Source organism: Bos javanicus, chromosome 1, assembly GCF_032452875.1.
Source record: "Bos javanicus breed banteng chromosome 1, ARS-OSU_banteng_1.0, whole genome shotgun sequence".
NCBI lineage: Eukaryota > Metazoa > Chordata > Mammalia > Artiodactyla > Bovidae > Bos > Bos javanicus.
Window position 1 is genome coordinate 81290246 of NC_083868.1, and position 20075 is coordinate 81310320.

Sequence of the window (20075 nt, forward strand, 5' to 3'; positions counted from 1 at the left end):
ATGCAGGAGACGCGAGTTTGATCTCTAGGTGGAGAAGATCCCCTAGAGAAGGGAATGGCAGTCCATTCTGATATTCTTGCCTGGGAAATCCCACAGACAGAGGAGCCTGCCAGGCTACAGTCCATGGGGTCACAAAAGTAGGACATGACTTAGTGACTAAACCACCACCATCAGACATACTCACAGATAAAGTGTGAGTATGCACCCAAGTGTGAATATACAAAGGCAACTCAGACCTGTGATCCTGGCTTTGGGCAAGCTGAAGGCCAAGCAGAATCTTAGACAGTGTTTGAAGCAAAAAAGAACATGGAAAGCATACCTCATTAGGATTTTTCCATTCCAAGAGAGCTTTTTTATCTTTTCCAGAAGGAGCGAGAGTAGCTTTAACAAAAAAATAGAATAGATGATAAAGGTGGGTATCAGAACCCAAGGTTGATCAATAGAGAACTAATTGACCTTGGAAAGCATACACATTTAAATCGAAGTTGCTGGACAAACCTATATAGATGTCGTTTGGCGACCACTTCGACAAATCTACAAAGCAGAGTAGGTTCCAGCCAATGAGAGGCAAATAGACAAATGCCCCAGTTTTTTAAAAATTAGGGATACATTCTGGAAGGTGCAGACTGACAAACTTTATCCCAACCCCTGGGAAAATTCTGGAATCAAGAATTAACCAAGTATTTGCCCTTTATAGACGTTAATGGCTTTATATGAGTTCTCTTATTCCTTTTCTGATAGAGGTCATAAGGTGGTCATTTAGGAAATATTATTTGATCTCAGCACAATGTCTTATGTTTCAGTGGAAAGAGCACACATTTGAGGTCTGCAGACTGGGATACTAGCCCAGCTACACAATTATGAGTTGGGTGACCTTAACCTCTCTGGCCTCATTGATGAAAGATAGGACGTATTCTCTTAGGTCCCTGTCATCTCTAAGTTCCATGATTCCACACTGTAACGAAAAGTGGGCTAGGTGACAGTCGTACACAGAGGATGCATCCCTAATAAGGCAGCCATACCCCAAGGACCATTTAATGTACAATATCTGGTGTGTTAAACTAACCAAGGAAAGGGCTTGTTCCCTGTTTTGCCCATTATATACATGTATTAAACACAGTCTCCAAATGAGAAGAGAGCCATGGCATATGGTCATAGAATGAAGATTTAATATAAACTAGATGGACTGGAGGAGGCTTGGGCTGAAAGCCAGATGAAATAAGTGTAAAACCCTATGTCTAAGTTATTTAAAAATACCTACACAAGTTCAGGATGAAGAAGAGCAGGCCGAGAAGTAGATGATGGAATCAGGATCTGAGTGCCTGAGATGACCTCCCATTCAAGGTGAAGTGATTCAGCCATCATCTAGCTGCTCACAAAAGAGCTAATGCAACTTTGATCATACTTGACAATAAGAATATTGATCATGGTGGACATAGCGAGCCCGTACATGGGCTCCCCATATTCTCATTTCTGGGGCATGATAGTATTGGGGGATTCCAGCCCCAGGAAGTGCGGATGCCTTTGCCAACTGTGCCATCAGATCCTGCCATTGGTGGTGTTTTCAGTGCCAGGACCTTCTAGAGTAAGAGAGTAACCGACCATAGTGTGTGTTCAGTTCAGTTCAGTCGCTCAGTCATGTCCGACTCTTTGCGACCCCATGAATCGTAGCACGCCAGGCCTCCCTGTCCATCACCATCTCCCGGAGTTCACTCAAACTCAGGTCCATCGAGTCAGTGATGCCATCCAGACATCTCATCCTCTGTCGATCCCTCTTCCTCCTGCCCCCAATCCCTCCCAGCATCAGAGTCTTTTCCAGTGAGTCAACTCTTCACATGAGGTGGCCAAAGTACTGGAGCTTCAGTGTGTGTAGATCAGGGCAAGTCCGCAGGAGGGGCCAGAGGGCTGAGAGCACTCACCCAGAGGAGGCACAACTAGATGGTGGTGTGAGAGGGAGGAGAGAGAGAGGAGCGGCTAAGACTAAGGCTCCAAGGCCTGCCGTCAATCCACGTACTTCTGTTTGTAAGTTGTGCAACTTGGGCAAGTTACTTAACCCCCTCTGTGTCTTGGTTTCCTCAAATGTAAAATGAGGGTAATCTTAGTAACTAATTTATAAGATTATTATGAAGGTAATAACGGAGATGTGTATAAAAGCTTCCTGGTCAATGGCAATGTTTTAGTACATATGCACAGTGATGAAGTGTACATATCATCATGTACCTGGTGGGCACTCCCATGGAAGAGGAAGCAGGCTCATTCTGACTTCAGAAGGGAGAAAAGGACCAATGGGTGGAAGCAGGGAGGAACAGAAGGAGCAGGTCAACATTGAAAGTCCTGTCAAATAATCAGAACTTCCTAATAAAGAAAGGAATTCCTGGTCACCAGAGAAGCCTACTCTATTCCATTTTGTAGCTGGGGAAACAAGTCATGCGGATAAGATACCATAAATTAGGAGCTGCAAAGAAATCAGGATGCCCAGATGAATGGCAGCAAGCCCTACCTTTGCATTCTTCCTCTTTTGAGAAATCTCTATAAGTTTGGATTTGTAGGTAACCTCAAAGAGAGATTTTTGTTGCATGCTTCTAATTTTTTTCCTGCCTCATAATAAGCAAGATAAAGAGGGCTTTGTAGTCCAGTTCCCCAACTTTGAATCCCTGCTCTGTTACTTATCAACTGTGCAATCTTGGACAACTTGGCTTACCTCTCTGGGTAGTGTTTTCTTCTGTAAATGAAGTAAACTACCTCCAGTTCTGAAGAACAAGGATCACAGCTAATATATTTCTTGCTGTGTTGGTGAGCGTTATGCCAAGGTAGGCTGACCTCTATTAGATACCTGAGACAGACAGATTCAAGCCTTCTGGCCTTTTGTACCTGGCGGGATGCGGGTGGTGGAGACTGGATAAAGAAACTCTGCTACATCAGCAAGCACATATGCCAAAATTGCACTTAGGATAGAGATACAGGAGACAGAAAAAGTCTGAAAGCCAGCCAAATCTTAAAGTCTTATACTTCTCACAAGAGGGATTAAATAAGAAGGGGTAAGATGAAACTTTCCTGTCATTTGTTCGAATCTGGACTCCATGTTCCACCATATCTTCACAGTGGTGCCGGAGGGGCAGGGTTGATGGTAATGAAGTTGGACTGGAGCACAGTGTGCAGCTGTCTTCTGAACCAGCCCTTCTAGATCTATAGGTCAGTGGTCCCCAACATTTTTGGCACCAAGGACCGGTTTCATGGAAGACAGTTTTTCCACAGAGGAAGGAATGGCTGCAGGATGATTCAAGCACATTACACTCATTGGGCACTTTATTTCTGTTATTATTATATCAATTCCACCTCAGATCATTAAGCATTAGATCCCAGAGGTTGGGGAGCCCTGCTAGAGATGGTTCCTGAAGCTTTGTACTGTACCCCCAGAGCTGACAAGAAATCACCTCCCTCATCTCACTGCAGTGGATAAGGCATTAGACCTGAGCAACTTTAGCCAATATTCAGCTTCTGACAGAGGCTGGCTGGTGGCTAAGGGCCTGTCACATTCTTGATGAGAGCCCCCACCACACGCACCGCACCTTGAGCTGGGATACAATGAGGACACTAACAGATGACCTTTTTTTCTCTGTCCCCCAGTGTGACGGGGTTGGGGTGGACCTGAGCAGCATCTTCCTTGAAGGCATTGCTATTCTCAACATTCCCAGCATGTATGGTGGCACCAATCTCTGGGGAGAAACCAAGAAGAACCGGGCTGTGATCCGGGAAAGCAGGAAGGTCATCACTGACCCCAAGGAACTGAAATTCTGTGTTCAAGGTAAGCCAGGCATGAGAAAAATCGTGCTAGGTCAGTGCCCCAGTGGGAGCCATATTCAGGTGGGTCTGTCAGCAAACCATATTAGGGTCTACAGCAGGCTCTAGAAGGTTCTGCAGCCTTACAAGAACCCAGCGATACACTGACTCATCCCTGCTGCATCATCATTTATAACCTAATTGAGAAGAGAAAATATACAGTAAGGGATCCCTAAATGGCAGTCAGTAATCAGACCTTGGGTTTGAAACTCCATGAGGTTAGGGGTCAAATGCTACTTGTGTCAGGATTACCAGTCCTTCAGTAACTAAATCAGTAGTCAGTTCTCAACCTTAATCTTGCTTCATCTGTCAGCAGCATTTGACCCTACCTGATCACTTCTTCCAGGACACCACACCTTCCTGGTTTCCCTTCTTCCCACTGGTTACTTCTCGTTAGTCTCTTTTGCTGCTTCCTCATCTTCTCTCTGACCTCTTGGTGCTGGAGGGTCCCTAGGCAGGGTCCTCAGCCCTCTCCTCTCTCTGCTCTCACTCCCTTGATGACCTCATTGAGTAGTGAGACTTTATTTAAGGACCACGTGAGGGCGAGTGACTCAGCAAGTCCAAAACTGAGCTCCAGCGTCCCTCCCTCAAACCTTCTCCACCCACAGCCTTCTCCATCTCAGTTGACGATAACTCCAACCTGCCCATTGCTTAAGCCAAAACACTTGGCAGCATCCTCGATTCCCTTTTATCTCACATTTCATATCCAACCCATCAGAAAATCTGTTAGCTCTACTTCTTAAAAACATCTAAGATTCACCCACTTCTCACCACTGCGTTCCTACCACCTTGGTCTGAGCCACCATCCTCTGCCCCCTAGATTCCTGCACATCCTCCCGGCTGAATTCCCTGCTTGTACCCCCACCCTCTACAGTCTGTTCTCACCACCTCATCAGAATGCCCATGGGCAAATATGTCTGACTGTGCCACTCTTCTCAAAATTCTGCAGCAGCTAAGATTAAAAGCTAAAGGTCTTCACATGGTCTCGAGGACCCTAAATGGTTTGGCCTCTCATTAGGTCTAGACATCTTTCACTCCCCTTCACTCCCTCTGCCTCTGCCACCCTGGCACCTCTAACGTGGCAGGCCACTTCCATGAGCCGACTCTTCTTTCTGCCTGGAACTTGGTAGTGTGCCTTAGAGGCCATCAGGTAGGCCATCCTACCCACCAGGATACAGAACACCGGTCTCTGAGAATGCCCTTAAAATTATTTTCAGCCCTACGCCTTACCAGCCATTTCCACCAATGCACCAAATGGGACTCAAAGTTCCTGGCATCTCTGACTCCTCTGTGGATTGGACAAACAGGCCTCACTCATCCCCAGGGATCCGCAGTAGACTCGGTGACCTGGGGCTGGGGGAGAAGCCATATGTGAGGAGGGCTGTGGCAAAGATCCCCCAATGAGGAGGCAGGAGAATGGATTCAGATCCAAGTGCTGGCATTCACCTACTTCTTGGCACCTCGGGTTTCTTTGCTGTAAACCCCACATCTGATGTAGAAGTTTTGATAACTGAATGGATGGGATTGACCATTGGTTTCTAAACCACACCTGTCTATAGAAAATGAAGTCCTGGGCCCCAGCCCAGATCTCCCTAATCAATCTCTGGGTTGGTTCCTGGGAATCTGGACCTCCCCAGACAATCTGATGGGCTGCCAGGCTTGAGAAACACTGACACAGACAAGAGTCCAGGAATCGGAGTCTGGGTTCTTTGATGTCCGAGGCTGTTAGTCCTAAGACTGGATGCGATCCCACCAGTAGGAGGAAACAAAACTTGGCTGACCATCCAAGAAAGTGGTTACTGGCTTACTTCAGACCCACCTGTTAGACAATCAGATTGTCATATTCCAAGGTCATCAAGAGGCGTCACCATCACACCTGTCCTTTTTAAGAGAGAACTAGGGAATTTTTTTTTTTCTCTGCTGCCCTCTTAAGTCCCTTTTCCTTCACACAGTAAACTTTTCAATTTGTATAAATTATTAAATTGAGTAATGTGTTCCTTCTTCCTCCCTTGGCAGGGGAAGTTGTGGGTACTAGCAGAGGGTGGGGGAAGCATTGGAGGTTGTAGAAAGTTCCTGCAAACTTTCCCACCCTGGTGCTTTCATCCCAGCCCCCACTCTGGCATCTCGGCAGAACAGAATCAGGGCAGGATCCCACCACCCATATCAGGCAGAGACTTGGGGACACCCTTGCTGAAGATGTGTTCTGGTTAGAACTCAAGGACAACTGTCCGTTCCTTACATGTCTTACCATTTATCTTCCCCTTCTTTAAGCAAGAATAATGTCTGCTGATCGCTCATGACCATCATGTACAGGAACTCTCTTCCCCAAATCCCCCTTTCTCACCCCAAGAATATGCTTTCGGAGCTAAAAATGAAGCTACTTCCTGTTCTTTAGATGAGGACATGAGCTGATCAGAGCAGAGGCTGAGGAGGGAGCCTTGGCTTCTTAGCTTTGCAGAGAACCAACCAACAGTGAGCTCTCTTAAAGGGCCATAATCTCCTTTAAGATGAGATGTTAATGAGGAAAAGCTAAAGAGGTGACCCATTTTAGTGGAAAAGCACTGGCCTGGTAGTCAAGATTTCTGGGTTCCTGTCCAGTCTCTGCCTCTCACTAGTGTGTGATGTTGGGCAAGTTCACTCACCTTCTTGGGTTTCAGTTTTCATTATCTGTAAAACAGGCAAATCTGACAGTTGTACAGGTTCCCATAGCGCACAGGTTCCTTACAGAGCTGCAGAATTATGACATGGCCAGGTTTTGGTCTAATGGATTCCTTGAACAGAATTATATGGCAGGTTTCTTTTATCAGTGTGTTTTGTCTCACACCTTACAGGCCGTGGCTGAGAAGGTAGGGATCTCTCTCTCTGCACGTCCATTATTTGTTGGGATTTGTTACTCTGGCAATTTTACTCGGTTTGAGGGTCAGGGAGGAGACAGGAGAAATTAGTGGGAGGGAAGGGGTCTATCACAGGAAATGTTAAAGGAAATGACAACAGAAAAGGTTACTGTCAAATCTCATCATGGGTCAGTCTTTCTTCTAGGAAAAGCAATCCAAAAAAAATCAATCAGGATTAACATGGGGACTTCCCTGGTGGTCCAGTGGCTAAGATTCTGTGTTTCCAATGCAGGGGTTTCAGGTTTGATCCCTGGTTGGGGAACTAAGATCACACATGCCATGCAGTGTAAACCCCCCCCAAAAATGTTTTTTAATTAAAAAAAAAAAAAGGTTAGCATGGAATGAGTTCTATATAACCATTGGCTGATTAGAAAGCAAGAAGTGGTCCTGGGAAAAGCACCAAGCTTGAAGTTGAATGACCTGGGTTTAAATTTAGGCTTTATACTTTATAATCTTATAAACCTTGGAAAGTCACCCAACCTTTCTGAGTCTCAGCTTCCTCATTTGTAAAATTGGCATAATAATATCTAGCTTGTTATCATGATGGATGTCAGAGTACCTGGAACATAGTATAACTTCAAGCTGTAAGAAAATTTTCTCCTCACCTTTAATGCTGTTTTATATTGGTGCTAGGAGAAGGCAATGGCACCCCACTCCAGTACTCTTGCTTGGAAAATGCTATGGACGGAGGAGCCTGGTAGGCTGCAGTCCATGGGGTCGCTAAGAGTCAGACACGACTGAGCGACTTCACTTTCACCTTTCACTTTCATGCATTGGAGAAGGAAATGGCAACCCACTCCGGTGTTCTTGCCTGGAGAATCCCAGGGATGGCTGAGCCTGGCGGGCTGCTGTCTATGGGGTCGCACAGAGTCGGACACAACTGAAGCGACTTAGCAGCAGCAGCAGCATATTGGTGCTAACAGCCAGATTCCTGATTTTGAAGTTCTTCTCTCTAGCCTTGCCGCCTACCCACACTGTCACCAAGAAACAGTAGAGATCCTGCCAAACTCCAGCCGCCCCTTTGCCCTAGCACATTAAACTCATACCATCAATTGTACCTACTGCCTCTTTTCTAGATCTTTCAAGGACGGAGGCTAGATGATTTTAATTTTTGTATCCCCAATGCCTGACCCAATAGGGTTAGTCAAAAGAAAAAATAATAGTTGTTGGATAATTGAACAGTCCACAGCATTCATCCTTTTTAGTTTTTGTAATACCAATAAGAATAGTGACAGATAGTATTTTGTAGTTAGTTTTGCATATATTGACTTAATCTAGTCCTAACCAGAAACCCATGAGTAAGGGTATACCCACTCCCCACCATGTCACTATTTCATAGTTGGGAAAAACAGAGGCCCAGAGAAGTGGCAGGACTTACACAATTTATGTCCAGTGGTTGCAGCAGAACCAAGTCCATGATTCCTGGCCTGGCCCCAAGCGGTTAGTGTCCACCTAGAACATTTATCTGAGAACCTACTATGTGTACTTTACAAGCCAGACGCTCAGGAAACAGGAAGTATTTATGATCCAATCCAAACACACACTTGGTTGAAATTCTGCTCCTCCTGCAAGACCTACCCCAAGGGCCATCTGCTTCCTGGAGCCTATAGTGGCACCCCTGGAAGTGAATCTGGCCTCTGAATTCCTAGAGCACTTAATTTTGCCTTGTGTCTTGACAGCACACTGGTTATGGATGGCCTTTTCTCATAGGCATGGGTATCCTCATCGTATCTTTCTCTTGCCAGTACCTGGAAAATACAGCATGCGTTCTTCACCTTTGTGTTCCCTTCAAAGACTAACGTTCTGCCTGGCGCATTTCTACAGAAATGCTTGTCAGAAGGAGGGAGAGAGAGAGAAAGGAATCTTGCCTTTGGTCTATGAGCACAGTGGGCAGTAGATTCTGGAGCTGGACAGGAACAGACCCTCAGTGACAAATGTTGGCGAAAAAAAGGTCTTATAAACTGTTCAATGCAAGTATTTGTGAAACTGAGAATTTCATTTTATGAAACCATTAGAAACTCACTTGGTAAGTAAGATATGCCTGAAAAAGTGAAAGTGAAGTCGCTCAGTCGTATCTGACTCTTTGCGACCCCATGGTCTGTAGCCCACCAGGCTCCTCCGTCCATGGGATTTTCCAGGCAAGAATACTGGAGTGGGTTGCCATTTCCTTCTCCAGGGGATCTTCCCGACCCATAGCCTAGAGGACTTATAGCTGAGAGAAGTTGAAAGACCCAGGCCTCCCCACCACCAGCCCTGTGACATTGGTTGAGTCATTGAACCTCTCCAAGCCTCCATGTCAACCCTTGCAAGATGGAACCTGTTATAATCTCTCTCCCTCAGCATAGCCACCTTGTTTTGAGGGTTAAATGAGACCATCCACTTAGAACACTTATCAGAATGCCTGGAACATAGTAAGCACTTGATCAATAGTGATCAGAAGAATTAAATGATAAGTATTTAGTATATAAGAAAATGACCAAATTTAGAATTTCACTCTCTTGATCTCTGCTTCAGGAATTTGGTCTAGAGCAGCCCATAACTCTAACAAAGATTACTTGTTGGCACTGTGCCTAATGTGTTTGGCTGTTGCTGCCAGTGTGGGGGTTCCACCTGAGCAAGCTGTCTGCTGAAGCAAGGTAAGGGGAACAGCGCCAAATCCTGAAGCACCAAGGGTGTGCACGGCACAAGATTGCATCAGTCCTTATCAGGCTAAAGGCTAGGGCTTAAAGCCCTGGAAGCTCTGCCACTGCTTCTCTCTGGCACCACCCTGGATGTGAATGCAGAGACTTCCTACACATGTTCTCAGACTCCTCTCTGAGCTTAATATCTGTCCCCATCCAGCCTTCAGTCTGGAGCCAGTAGCAGCCTTGAGGCTATGTCAACCACAGCTGGCCCCTCTGGTTATTCGATATTAAGGTCACCTTCCCCTCAGCGATTTCTTAGTCAATCCCATTTGAACTGCCAACAGAATGTCCTAGACGAGTTTCTAAGCAATGAGGGCATAAATCTGCCCAGAGTCTTATTAGGTAATAATTTTTTCAATTCCTGGTAAAGACAGGGAGACAGATACCGTTGGTAGGATATACAGTTTGAGTCAGTTTCCCAGCAGTGGGGACAGGCTTTCTGTCATTTATTCAACACACACATACGAAGCACCGACCAAATGCCAGGCACTGCTGCTGCTGCTGCTAAGTCACTTCAGTCGTGTCCGACTCTATTCGACCCCATAGATGGCAGCCCACCAGACTCCCCCGTCCCTGGGATTCTCCAGGCAAGAACACCGGAGTGAGTTGCCATTTCCTTCTCCAATGCATGAAAGTGAAAAGTGAAAGTGAAATCGCTCAGTCGTGTCTGACTCTCAGCGACCCCATGGACTGCAGCCCACCAGGCTCCTCCATCCATGGGATTCTCCAGGCAAGAGTACTGGAGTGGGGTGCCATTGCCTTCTCTGAAATGCCAGGCACAGTGACGAGCAAAACCAGGCCTAACGCCTGCAGCCATTAGGGAGTGTGGGAGCCAGGCCTCAGTTAAACAGTCCCACTGATAGGCATAGAATTAGAATCTGTCATAAGTGCTGAGAAGGAGTATCATGGCTACCCAGTACGCCAGTCGGCCAGCCAGGTGTGGCTACAGATATGCCTCACTAGCCTGGTACTCAAACCGACTAGCAGGCACTCACACAGGCAGCCTCCTGGCAAAAGCATATAGTCATCAAATATGCCGCCCAGATGCCCAGGTCTTGCCTGGGAAGAGGAAAACCCGCCGCCTCACAGCCAGTTGACACCACTGTGCAGGCGCAGGTAATTCAGTCTGCCCACGCGCTGTGCCCGCATAGATCTTCACTACTTGTATGGGTCATACCCTGAATCCCAAAACAAGGGAAAGGGACCCCAACTAGACATCAGAGATCCACCATCCCAGGTGGAGAGCCACAGTTCAGTGAGACAACACGATAGTCACGAGCACATGAGTTCAGTGCTTCTCAGGGCTCCCTCCTTGCTTGTATGACATCAGAACAGAAAGTGTCCAGTTGGGTTCAAGAGCTGTCCAGGGCTGTAGGTTCCCAATTTTCCTATCTGGTAGAAACCTGACCAGAAAGACAATCATAGTGAGCAATCACCAGCCTCTTACTGCTCATTCAAGTTGAAAAATAGAAATGTTCCTAAAAAGCATGCATTTTGCAGAGGTCTCTCTGGCCAAGGTCTCACCTCGGGGCTGAAACAGAGCAAGGAGAGTGACCCCCTAAGAGCCTGGGGATACTAAAATGTGCACTGGGATGTCCCTCAGTGCTGGGAAGTAACCATGGCAACATACTAGTTAGTCCTTGTGACAGTGGCAGGCCTACAGAGTGACCCTGCTCTGCTTTCCACAGAAAATCAGCTTTGTCACTCAGTCCTTCAGGCACCCACATTGGAATCAACAAACCCCAAGGCATTCTCTTCCCCCTCTTTACACATCCTCCCTCCTCTCCTATAGCCCACTACCCACCCCCCACCTTCCCTGCTTTGTTAACAGCATCACCTGTTGCCCAAGATAGGGACCCAGAGTCAAGCAGTTCCCCTATGGTGGCTCGTGAAACTGTCCTGTAATTATTAACTCAGATGGTGTCTCTCCCACCCAACTGTGAGCTCACAGTTCTAGATGTCATACTTCCTTCTACATGCCTATGCCTGGCATGGTCTCTGAGACCTCGAAAGAGCTAATTAACATTGGTTGACCAGAAGCTCCCATGGCCAGGAGCACCTGAAGTGGTAAGATAGGGAATTGTGTTTGATGGGATGGAACGTGTGTGTGTGTGATGCTCATGAGCAGCGTTCCAGGGCCCCTGTGCTGGCGTCAGCCTGTACAGGAGGCCAGGAGGTCCCCTCCCGTCCTTACTGGTCCTTTCTCCGAGCCCCTGTGTATTCCCAGCTGCCTCTGTGTTGCACAGCCCCTCTGCTCCTTTCAAGGCTGCCTGCTGGACTCTGCGGGTTATCCAGGTGTGTTTTCACAGCTTCCAAATAAAAGCTGCACAACCTGATTCTCAGATGCCCGGAGAAGCTATAATGTTTCCTATAGTATTGAAATCCCAGAATCACAGGTCTCTTTAGAAATTTAGAGGTCCTTTCCTCTAGATAAGGAGAGTGAGAACCAGCAAGGTGAAGTGGCTGGCTTGACCAAACCCGGACTGAAATGCCGGTCTTTTAGTTCACACAGGCCTGCTCTCTGTGCACTAGAGCAGAGGTTGGCAAATTTCTCCTATAAAGGACCACATAGTAACTATTAAAATAGTTAGGCCTTGTGGGCCATACCATCTCAGGTACAACTGCTTTCCTCCAACCACTTAGCATGAAAGTGGTCATAGACAACACGCAGGCAAATGGGCATGGCTGGGTTCCAGTCCAACTTTATTTACACAAACAAGCAGCGGGCTGGGTCTGGCCCTCCAGCTGTGGTTTGCCCAGCCCTGCACTGGGACCTCATGTGGTCCACAGCCAGCATCAAAGGCCTCACCTGAGAGTGTCAGAATATAGGCCAGACCTCCCGAAGCCAAATCTGCCCATCAGCAAGATCCCCTGGTGGTGTATGCTTGCTCCAGATTGAGAAGTACTGCACTGGTGGGCCTGGCTGCCCCCGCTGAGAATGCCAAGGAGAAATTTCCAGATTAGAAAAATGTGGCCCAGGGAGGTTAATTGGCCCGTCCAGGGTGACACAAGTTGGTGGACCGGGGACTAGTCTTTCAAACATGGAATTGCTTCTACACACACCAGAGAACCCATCCTATCCTCCCCACTTCTGCCTGTCCCTGACCCAATCCGCATTTACTAGAAATTCAAGAGAAGCAATTCCTCATTCTTTCCCAGCTGACTTGTGAATCAAGAGAACTCTGCCTCCAGCTGTGTCTCCTCCCACCCACTCCCTGCCAAGACTGGGAGGGGCAGGGGAGGCAGAATTGGGCCTCCAGAGGCTGTTCCCCTTCTGCAGAGGGAAACTTGCTCACACAGGTTCAAGTTGGAGTTAAACTCCAACTGAATTCCTGTCTTTGGAGATTTGCAGCTCAAAATAGAACGAAAGAACCTTTCATTTTTCACTTGCAGAAGAAACTTCTAGACCGGCTCTCTGGCAGGCCTAGACATTATAGATTTTTCCCTCTTCTGCTTGCCCCATCTTGACCCACATACCAGCTCCTGTTCCCCTGTTGCAGCTTTAATACCTGTTACCTTCTAAGAAGCAACCCACAGCAAGACTCCATGCTGGCCACACGCTTTGCATAACCTATGCTTCTTGATCTATGTCTAAGGCATGTGAGAAGTGCTTTATCTTCTTAATTAATCAATAAATATGTATTGGGCTGTTATTTACTGAGCACATATTTATGGGCCAAGCTGTTGCCTATTTAATTTCTTAATCCATTTTATGGCTGAGGCTAATGAGGTTAAGTGACTGTCCCAAAAATGAAGACAATACCCAATAGAACCAGATGCCAACCTGCCTTCAAGTACTGAATGCTCCAGATGCCGTAGAGGGTGTCAGCATGATGATGTGGACGTGACCTCCAATAGTTCCCAATCTAATGTAAAAAATACATGTAGAACCATCAAGTTACCACTGGCATGATAGGCTGAAACAGTATCATTGGAGTGGGGATGGGTAAGAATAGGAGGGACATTCCTTAGGAACTCAGTCCCCAGCTGCCCAGCACTGTGCCAGGGACCTTGGAGGCAATCAATAAATATTTGATATAGGCCTGAATGAATGAACAAGATAGAATGTATATGTGCCAGTACTTGAAGCTGGAATGGATTTGAAAAGATGGAATGAGAGAAGAGGCACATGGGCTAGGGCATTAGCACCTAGAAATAGCAAAGGGAAGACTGATAAAGGCCTTGGAATAATGTGCCCTTGAGTATGTGATCCTTTGACTAACGGGAAGAGATGAAGCATTCAAAACCAGGAGCAATAGGATGAGAGAGCAGCACGCAGTAAGTATTGGAAGAAAGGGAAAGGATCTGGCAGCAAGAGGTCCAGTTAGGAGGCTGGTGCAGAGCACAGGCTCACAGGTCTAAGGCCTTGAATGAGAGTCAGTGGCACAAGAGGGAAAATGGATAACAGTCAACAGGAATTGGGGGACAAACAAAGGGAACACTACCCAACGGAGTCCCAGCTTCTGCCCACAAGCTCAGCCTTCTCCTGTCTGCCTCCACTTCAGAGCCCTCCCCATTCCCAGTGGTTGCTGTTGGTAGAATGGATGTCTTAAGCAGGGCCCTGTGTCTTCTACCTGCAGCCAGCACCCAGTTCTTTCCATTTTCAGGACAGTTCATCCAACACTTGTTAAGTACCTATTTGAAATTAGCAGTCAATGCTACTAGAAATATTTTGCATTCATCATCTCATTTTCATCCCTTACAGCACCCCTGAGAGACACTTTATAATTAGAAAAATGAGGCCCAGGGGATTAATTGACCTGTCCAAGGCCACACTAATTGGTGAATCTGGGACTAGAGCCACGTCCAAGTATACCAAACCTGGCATTCTTTCCTTCCATGCCACAATACCCTCCCCCACCACCCGCATTTCTGGTTCGTCTTGACCCAGCAACCAGAGAGTCACAACTCTCCTCTAGCTTTGCCCTTCCGGGTACATGAGTCCCTCTGAGCTGTGATTAGTTCAGTAGGTGTCGTTCTCTGTAGTGTACCTTGTGTCATGCCTCGGGCTTGAGTTGAACTGGAAAATCTCACCACTAGCTGATTTATTCTATTACAGACACTGAATGTGGAGTTGAAGCTTCTTGAGCTCAGTGGGCATAGTAACGCCAGGTCACACACCAATTAGGATTTCAGCTTCGGCATTCTGTTTAACAAGACTGTGTTGCCAAGAAATCTCCCCCGAGAGCAGCCAGGGCGAGGCTTACCCCACTACATGCCCTCTTCCCTGCCCTCAGACACTCCAGCCTGCCAAGACATGTGGTCTCTGCTTTGCATCCTTTATTTGGAAGCTTGTTTTTATGTCAGACAGGCCTGGTTTGAATTCCAGCTTTACCATATGCCAGCTCTGTGACATTAGGCAAGTTTTTCAACCTTTCTGAGCCTCAAGATTTTTTTTTTTTATGTTGGGATAATAGATTCTACCCAGCAGAGTTGCCACAAGGATTTAAAACAGTAACGTTTATAAAGCTCTAGGCCTGCTTTAGAGTCTGTACCCAGTACTGGCCCTTTTCTTCCTGTTGTCATTGGAAGCACCAGCTCAAGATTCCTGTAGCTCCACCGCCTCCCAAGCCTTAATAGACATTCTCACTCTTGGTCTTTCTTGCCGCCATGATGATGTCAGACCCTCACCTCAGAGCCACTTGGGGTGACCCTCTCTTCTGGAGAGGTCTCCCACCACACAACTCCACCAGCACTCTGCCCTCCCCTTCTGAAGAGCCTGCCCTGAGGCATGGAGGGGATGAGGAGCCCCCTCCCCCAATGTACAGAGCCTTCATCGGAGCCCAGCCAAACCCGAGAAGGGAACGCCACACAGAATGGAGGCCCTGTCCCTCCCTGCCTGCCCCACCGCACAGACAGGCTTTTAGGAACCAGTGACAAAGACCACTGTGAGTCCACAGTCGCTCTTCCTCTTGTCTCCGTGTAGAGCTGCACAGAATGTTCTGTCTTCTGCACAGTGTGAGAAATGGCAAGGCCTGCTGCCAGCCTGCTCTTGACCCAGCCGAGCAGAAACCCCAGCCTCCACCTTTGTTAGAAGAGCTCAAACTAACACTCAGGAGAGAATATCCTTGCCCCTGATCAAGGGAACAGAGGCCCAGAGGAGAAAAGTGGCTGGCCCAAGGTCACACAACTAGACAGCCAGAGTAGAGGCAGAAACCCAGCCCTGCCTGTGGGGCCAACACATCTCCTCTCCCTTCCGCCTTGCAGCCCTTCTGCTCCTTGGAAAGCAGTGGCTCTGGGAGGCTTTTCCCTCCCATTTCCATCTGGGTTATCCACAGTCCAAGACCATTCAATACCCTCTGGCCACTTTTACACCCTGATGGTGCTTTACAGAATGCTGGGAGTGGAAGACACCTGCCAGCCAGTGTGATGAGGGCATCAAGGAAATGCCCATCAGGAGGGGTGCCTGGCTGCACCAAGCGTGACAGAGCCATGACTGAAGTCTCTGCATCCCATTGCTCAGCCCAGAAGCAAGGGACAGTCACCTGGACCGTTGTGAAATTGTATCTCACACACGCGCGCGCGCACACACACACGCACATGCACAGGGGAAGGAAAGGAACTAAGAAACTCATTTACAAGTAAAAACCTCCCTGTCTTAAAGTAAAAGAAGTTGAAATGGGGATGCTTCTCTTGCCAGAAGGACAGTCATCCTAAAATCTCAAGGTCACAGTATTTCTGCACCTCTCTCCCTCAGCACCCTTCTCCTCCTTTTCCTCCCCTCCCACCTCCTTCTCCATCTCTTCTTCCCCCTCCCATCTCCTCCTCTGGCTCCCCTCCTCCCCCTCCATCTCCTCCTCCTGAACTATCTTCTCTGGGTTACATTAATTACCATCTGCAAAAGGCCACACACTTACTATGTAGCAAAGGCAGTTTCCTGAGGACATCCATTTCTAAAGAAACCTAAAATCACAGTAATGGGCCCCTGTTTTTTGAGGGCCTTCTTCGTGCTCTCTGTGCAGGCCCTGGACGGCATCACTTCTAAACCTTACAGCAATCCTGCCAGAGTGGTTATTAGATCTACAGTTGTGTCCAACTCTTAAGACTCCATGGACTGTAGCCCACCAGGCTCTTCTGTCCATGGGATTCTCCAGGCAAGAATACCAAAATGGGTTGCCATTTCCTTCTCTAGGCCAAGGGGTGAGCACCTTCCTTACTTATTCCGTTTGCTGGGATGGGGCCCCTCTTCCTTTATGCTGGGTCTGACTTAGAATCTCTAGGGAAAGCACAGGTCACAGATTACTCTTCAGATAAATTGTGATTGGGATACCTGAGGCCTGGTGCTATGAAAGACCAAGTGGGAACTGACAGCCTTCTTACTTACTCACCTTTGCGTGCCCAGGGAAGCCCCAAAGTCCCCTCCAACTCCGTCTCCCCATCCCCAGCCCATTTTCAGGCCACCATGCTTCAAAGCCAGCTTTGAAGCTCTCTAGCTGGAAGCAGCCTTTCATCTTCACAGACCAGACCCAGTGGGCAGCTTAGGTGGGCTGATCCGTGCCCAGGTCTGTGGGGCTCAGTGTTCCTGAGCTTCCTAGGGTGTGTGGTCTATCTCCATGGAAATTTGGTAGTAGAAGGGGAGCCCAAGGTGACACCTGACACAGTCTTGGCGGATCGAGCTTGCCAGCTACCACTCACCTTCTAGATGGTGGGGGCTGAACCGCAAGGCAGAGCAGGGTTGCATCCCTTCTTTCTGAGGAGAGTGAGAAGATGGCACACCCACCCTCCCCCTGCACATCGGCTTCTCAGTACCCGAGTGATAAGGGACATTGCTGTTTTACTGCACACCTTCACATTCTTTCTTTCTCTAGTCTTCAAAATAACCCATGATACAGGTTTTATTATTGTCCCTCTTATAGGCAGGGACATCGTGGGGGGAATTTTGTTCATATATTGAAGCCCCAATTCCCAGTACCCTGGAACGTGGTTGTATTTGGAGATAGTTTAAAGAGGTGATTCAGTTTAAATGGGCAGTTAGGGCCCTACTCCCATCTGATTGGTGTCCGTATAAGAACAGGACATTTGGGCACAGAGAGAGGCTCTGGGGGTGCACAGAGGAAGGGCCGTGTGAAGAGGCAGCTGGAGTGGGGGCTGGCCATCTGCACATCAAGGACAGGGGCTTCAGAAGAAGCCAACCTTGCAAGGTGTAACTTGACCTTCCAGCCTCCAGAACCATGAAAGAATAGATGTGTGTTGTTTAAGCCATTCAGCCTGTGGTACCCCAAGCAAAAGAACAGACTCAGAAAACAAACACCCTGCCCTGTATGGACACAGCCATCAAACTGTTAGCCCCGAACTCAAGAACTTGTGCAGAGTGTCTCAGCCTTCTTTCTTTATCCTGTGACTCCATACTTGTCTGTCAGAGGCCACGTATGTAGTAGTGACACATTTCTGCATTTTGAGTTAGTCACACAGACCTGCCAGTCAGAGCTTCAGGTCAGCATTAGCTGACGAATGCTACCCACCGACTTGATCCGTGTCCATCCTTACTTTGGGCTGGAATCCTAGCGCCTCAGTCCACCTGTGCTGCGGTAACCTACATTGGGGGGCAGAGCCCACAAGTTCTCTTACATCACACAGCAACCACAGGGTGTGGGCAGCCTTCCTCACCACCGGGATGCAATGTTTCAGAAATTCTCTGGGTGCCATCACATACTCAGAGTTTCAGCATCTCCACTGAGGATTGCTTAATTCCCAGGGTGGTCCATGGCAGTCCTCAGACCTTCGTGCTGATGGAAGGGGGAAGTGGGTTGGCAGTGGGATCGACAGTAGCAAGGTATCCTGCTAGGCCTTGCTAGATCTCCCATGCTTCTCCAGGGCCCCACAAGCAAGGAGCCCAAATCATGACACCCACATATCCCTCACATCTTAAAGGACTAAATTTTCATTAGTGTGAACCAGCAGCCAAGATGAGAATGAACATAAAAATTATTCATTAAAGAAGAGAGGTGAAAACCAGATTGGGTCATCGCTATATGCAGGTTAAATGGGTTGATGCATGGAGAGCATGTTACCTAGTTTCCATCTAGGCAAGTTATTTTATCATTATTATTAATCATTATCTTTTTCCTCTTTCAAGCTAAACCTGTCATAGTCTTTGGCACCAAAGCATGTCGTTTGTTCAATTTATTTAACAAGCATTTAGTAGGGGTGGCTCAGATGGTAAAGCATCTGCCTACAATGCAGGAGACCCGGGTTCAATCCCTGGGTCGGGAAGATCTCCTGGAGAAGGAAATGGCAACCCACTCCAGTGCTGTTGCCTGGAAAATCCCATGGATGGAGGAGCCTGGTAGGCTACAGTCCATGGGGTCGCAAAGAGTCGGACATGACTGAGCGACTTCACTTCACTTCACTTCTGTGTGCTGAGACCTGGGCTGGCTGCTAAGGATTCAAACATAAACAAAATAAGAATATTATCTCCCAGCCTTCATGTCACAGTGGGCTTGGGAGAGTGATGTGTACAGAGACAGTTGTCGTGGGGTGAGATCCACTGAGCACAGGAGAGGGGAAAAGGCACGCTGCCTGGGGTAACACAGGAGGGTAAGTATGAGTTCTCCAGGCAGAGGCATTCCTGTGCTGGGAACAGGGACAGATAGCGAGTGACCTCGCATGCCTCACTGAGAACTAAGACGTTGTCCCTTGGGCTTCCAGAGAGTTTGAAGAAGGAAGATGTGCCCCTCAAATATGAGCACTCTGCTAGCCTCTGCCTGTCGGCACTGAGCTCCAGTCCCTCCTCCCACCTGCGGGCAGGTCTCAAGATAGAAACGCAAACTGGGACTGTTGAGATCAAAGAAGTGGGAAAAGGAGCAGAGTCAGGGAAGAGTTTAAAGGAGGAAAAACAGCTGGAGCAGGACTCCCAGTTCATCTAAAGCTCAACTGGAATTATGGCATTTGTGTGGACATGTGAAACCATGAGGAACCCTGCAGATTGTTAAATATGTTTTACCCTGAATATGATGGTGTAGACCCTTGTACACAGCTCTGAGGTACACAGAGTTGGGAGTTGGGAGGGTGAATGTGACATAAAAGAAAGCAAAATTGATAATATTTTTGGAGCCCGCTCTGTGCCAGGCGCTTTCACATACACCCCTGCCATTGAATCTCATAACCACTCTTTGAGGTCAGTATTATTATTCCTAATTTCGCCTTTTCAGAGTGAGGAAGCTGTGGATCAAAGCAGTCAGGAAGTAACTTGTTTACATTTTTCTTCACGCCAACTCCTGCATATGTTTGGGGCAGTTTTATTGCCTGAGGCTCAAGTTCTCCAACTTGAGTGTGCCTCAGACTCTTCCAGAGGGCTTGTTAGAACACAGACCGCCCAGCCCAGCCCCTTGAGTTTCTGATTCAGTCGGTCTGGGTGAGGCCTGAGGATTTCCGCTTCTAACAAGTTTCCAGGTGAGGCTGGTGCTGCCTCCCGGCCTCCCCTGGAAACAACCACACTCTGAGAATCACTGGCCCATGGGAATGATCTACCCAGTAACCTGGCCCAGGGGTTCCCAAACTGTTTGCATTTTGGAATCACTTGAGGATCTTTACTGATGCCTGGCTCCAGGCTCACACTTTATTTTTCATTGAAGTTTAGTTGATTGACCATGTTTCAGGTATACAGCAAAGTGATTCAGTTATTCATTAAATATATATATATTTCTTTTTCAGATTC

The 20075-nt window shown here is 47.7% G+C and overlaps 1 protein-coding gene across 5 annotated transcripts in view; it reads left to right on the forward strand.

Moving 5' to 3' along the window:
* Window positions 1–20075, forward strand: part of DGKG (diacylglycerol kinase gamma) — a 222935-nt gene that overhangs the window by 179882 nt on the left and 22978 nt on the right. For all 5 annotated transcript variants that reach the window (XM_061413305.1, XM_061413297.1, XM_061413298.1 and 2 more), the window contains one exon: window positions 3628–3805. In XM_061413305.1, the coding sequence (XP_061269289.1) occupies window positions 3628–3805 (178 nt within the window). The remainder of the gene's footprint in view (window positions 1–3627; window positions 3806–20075) is intronic.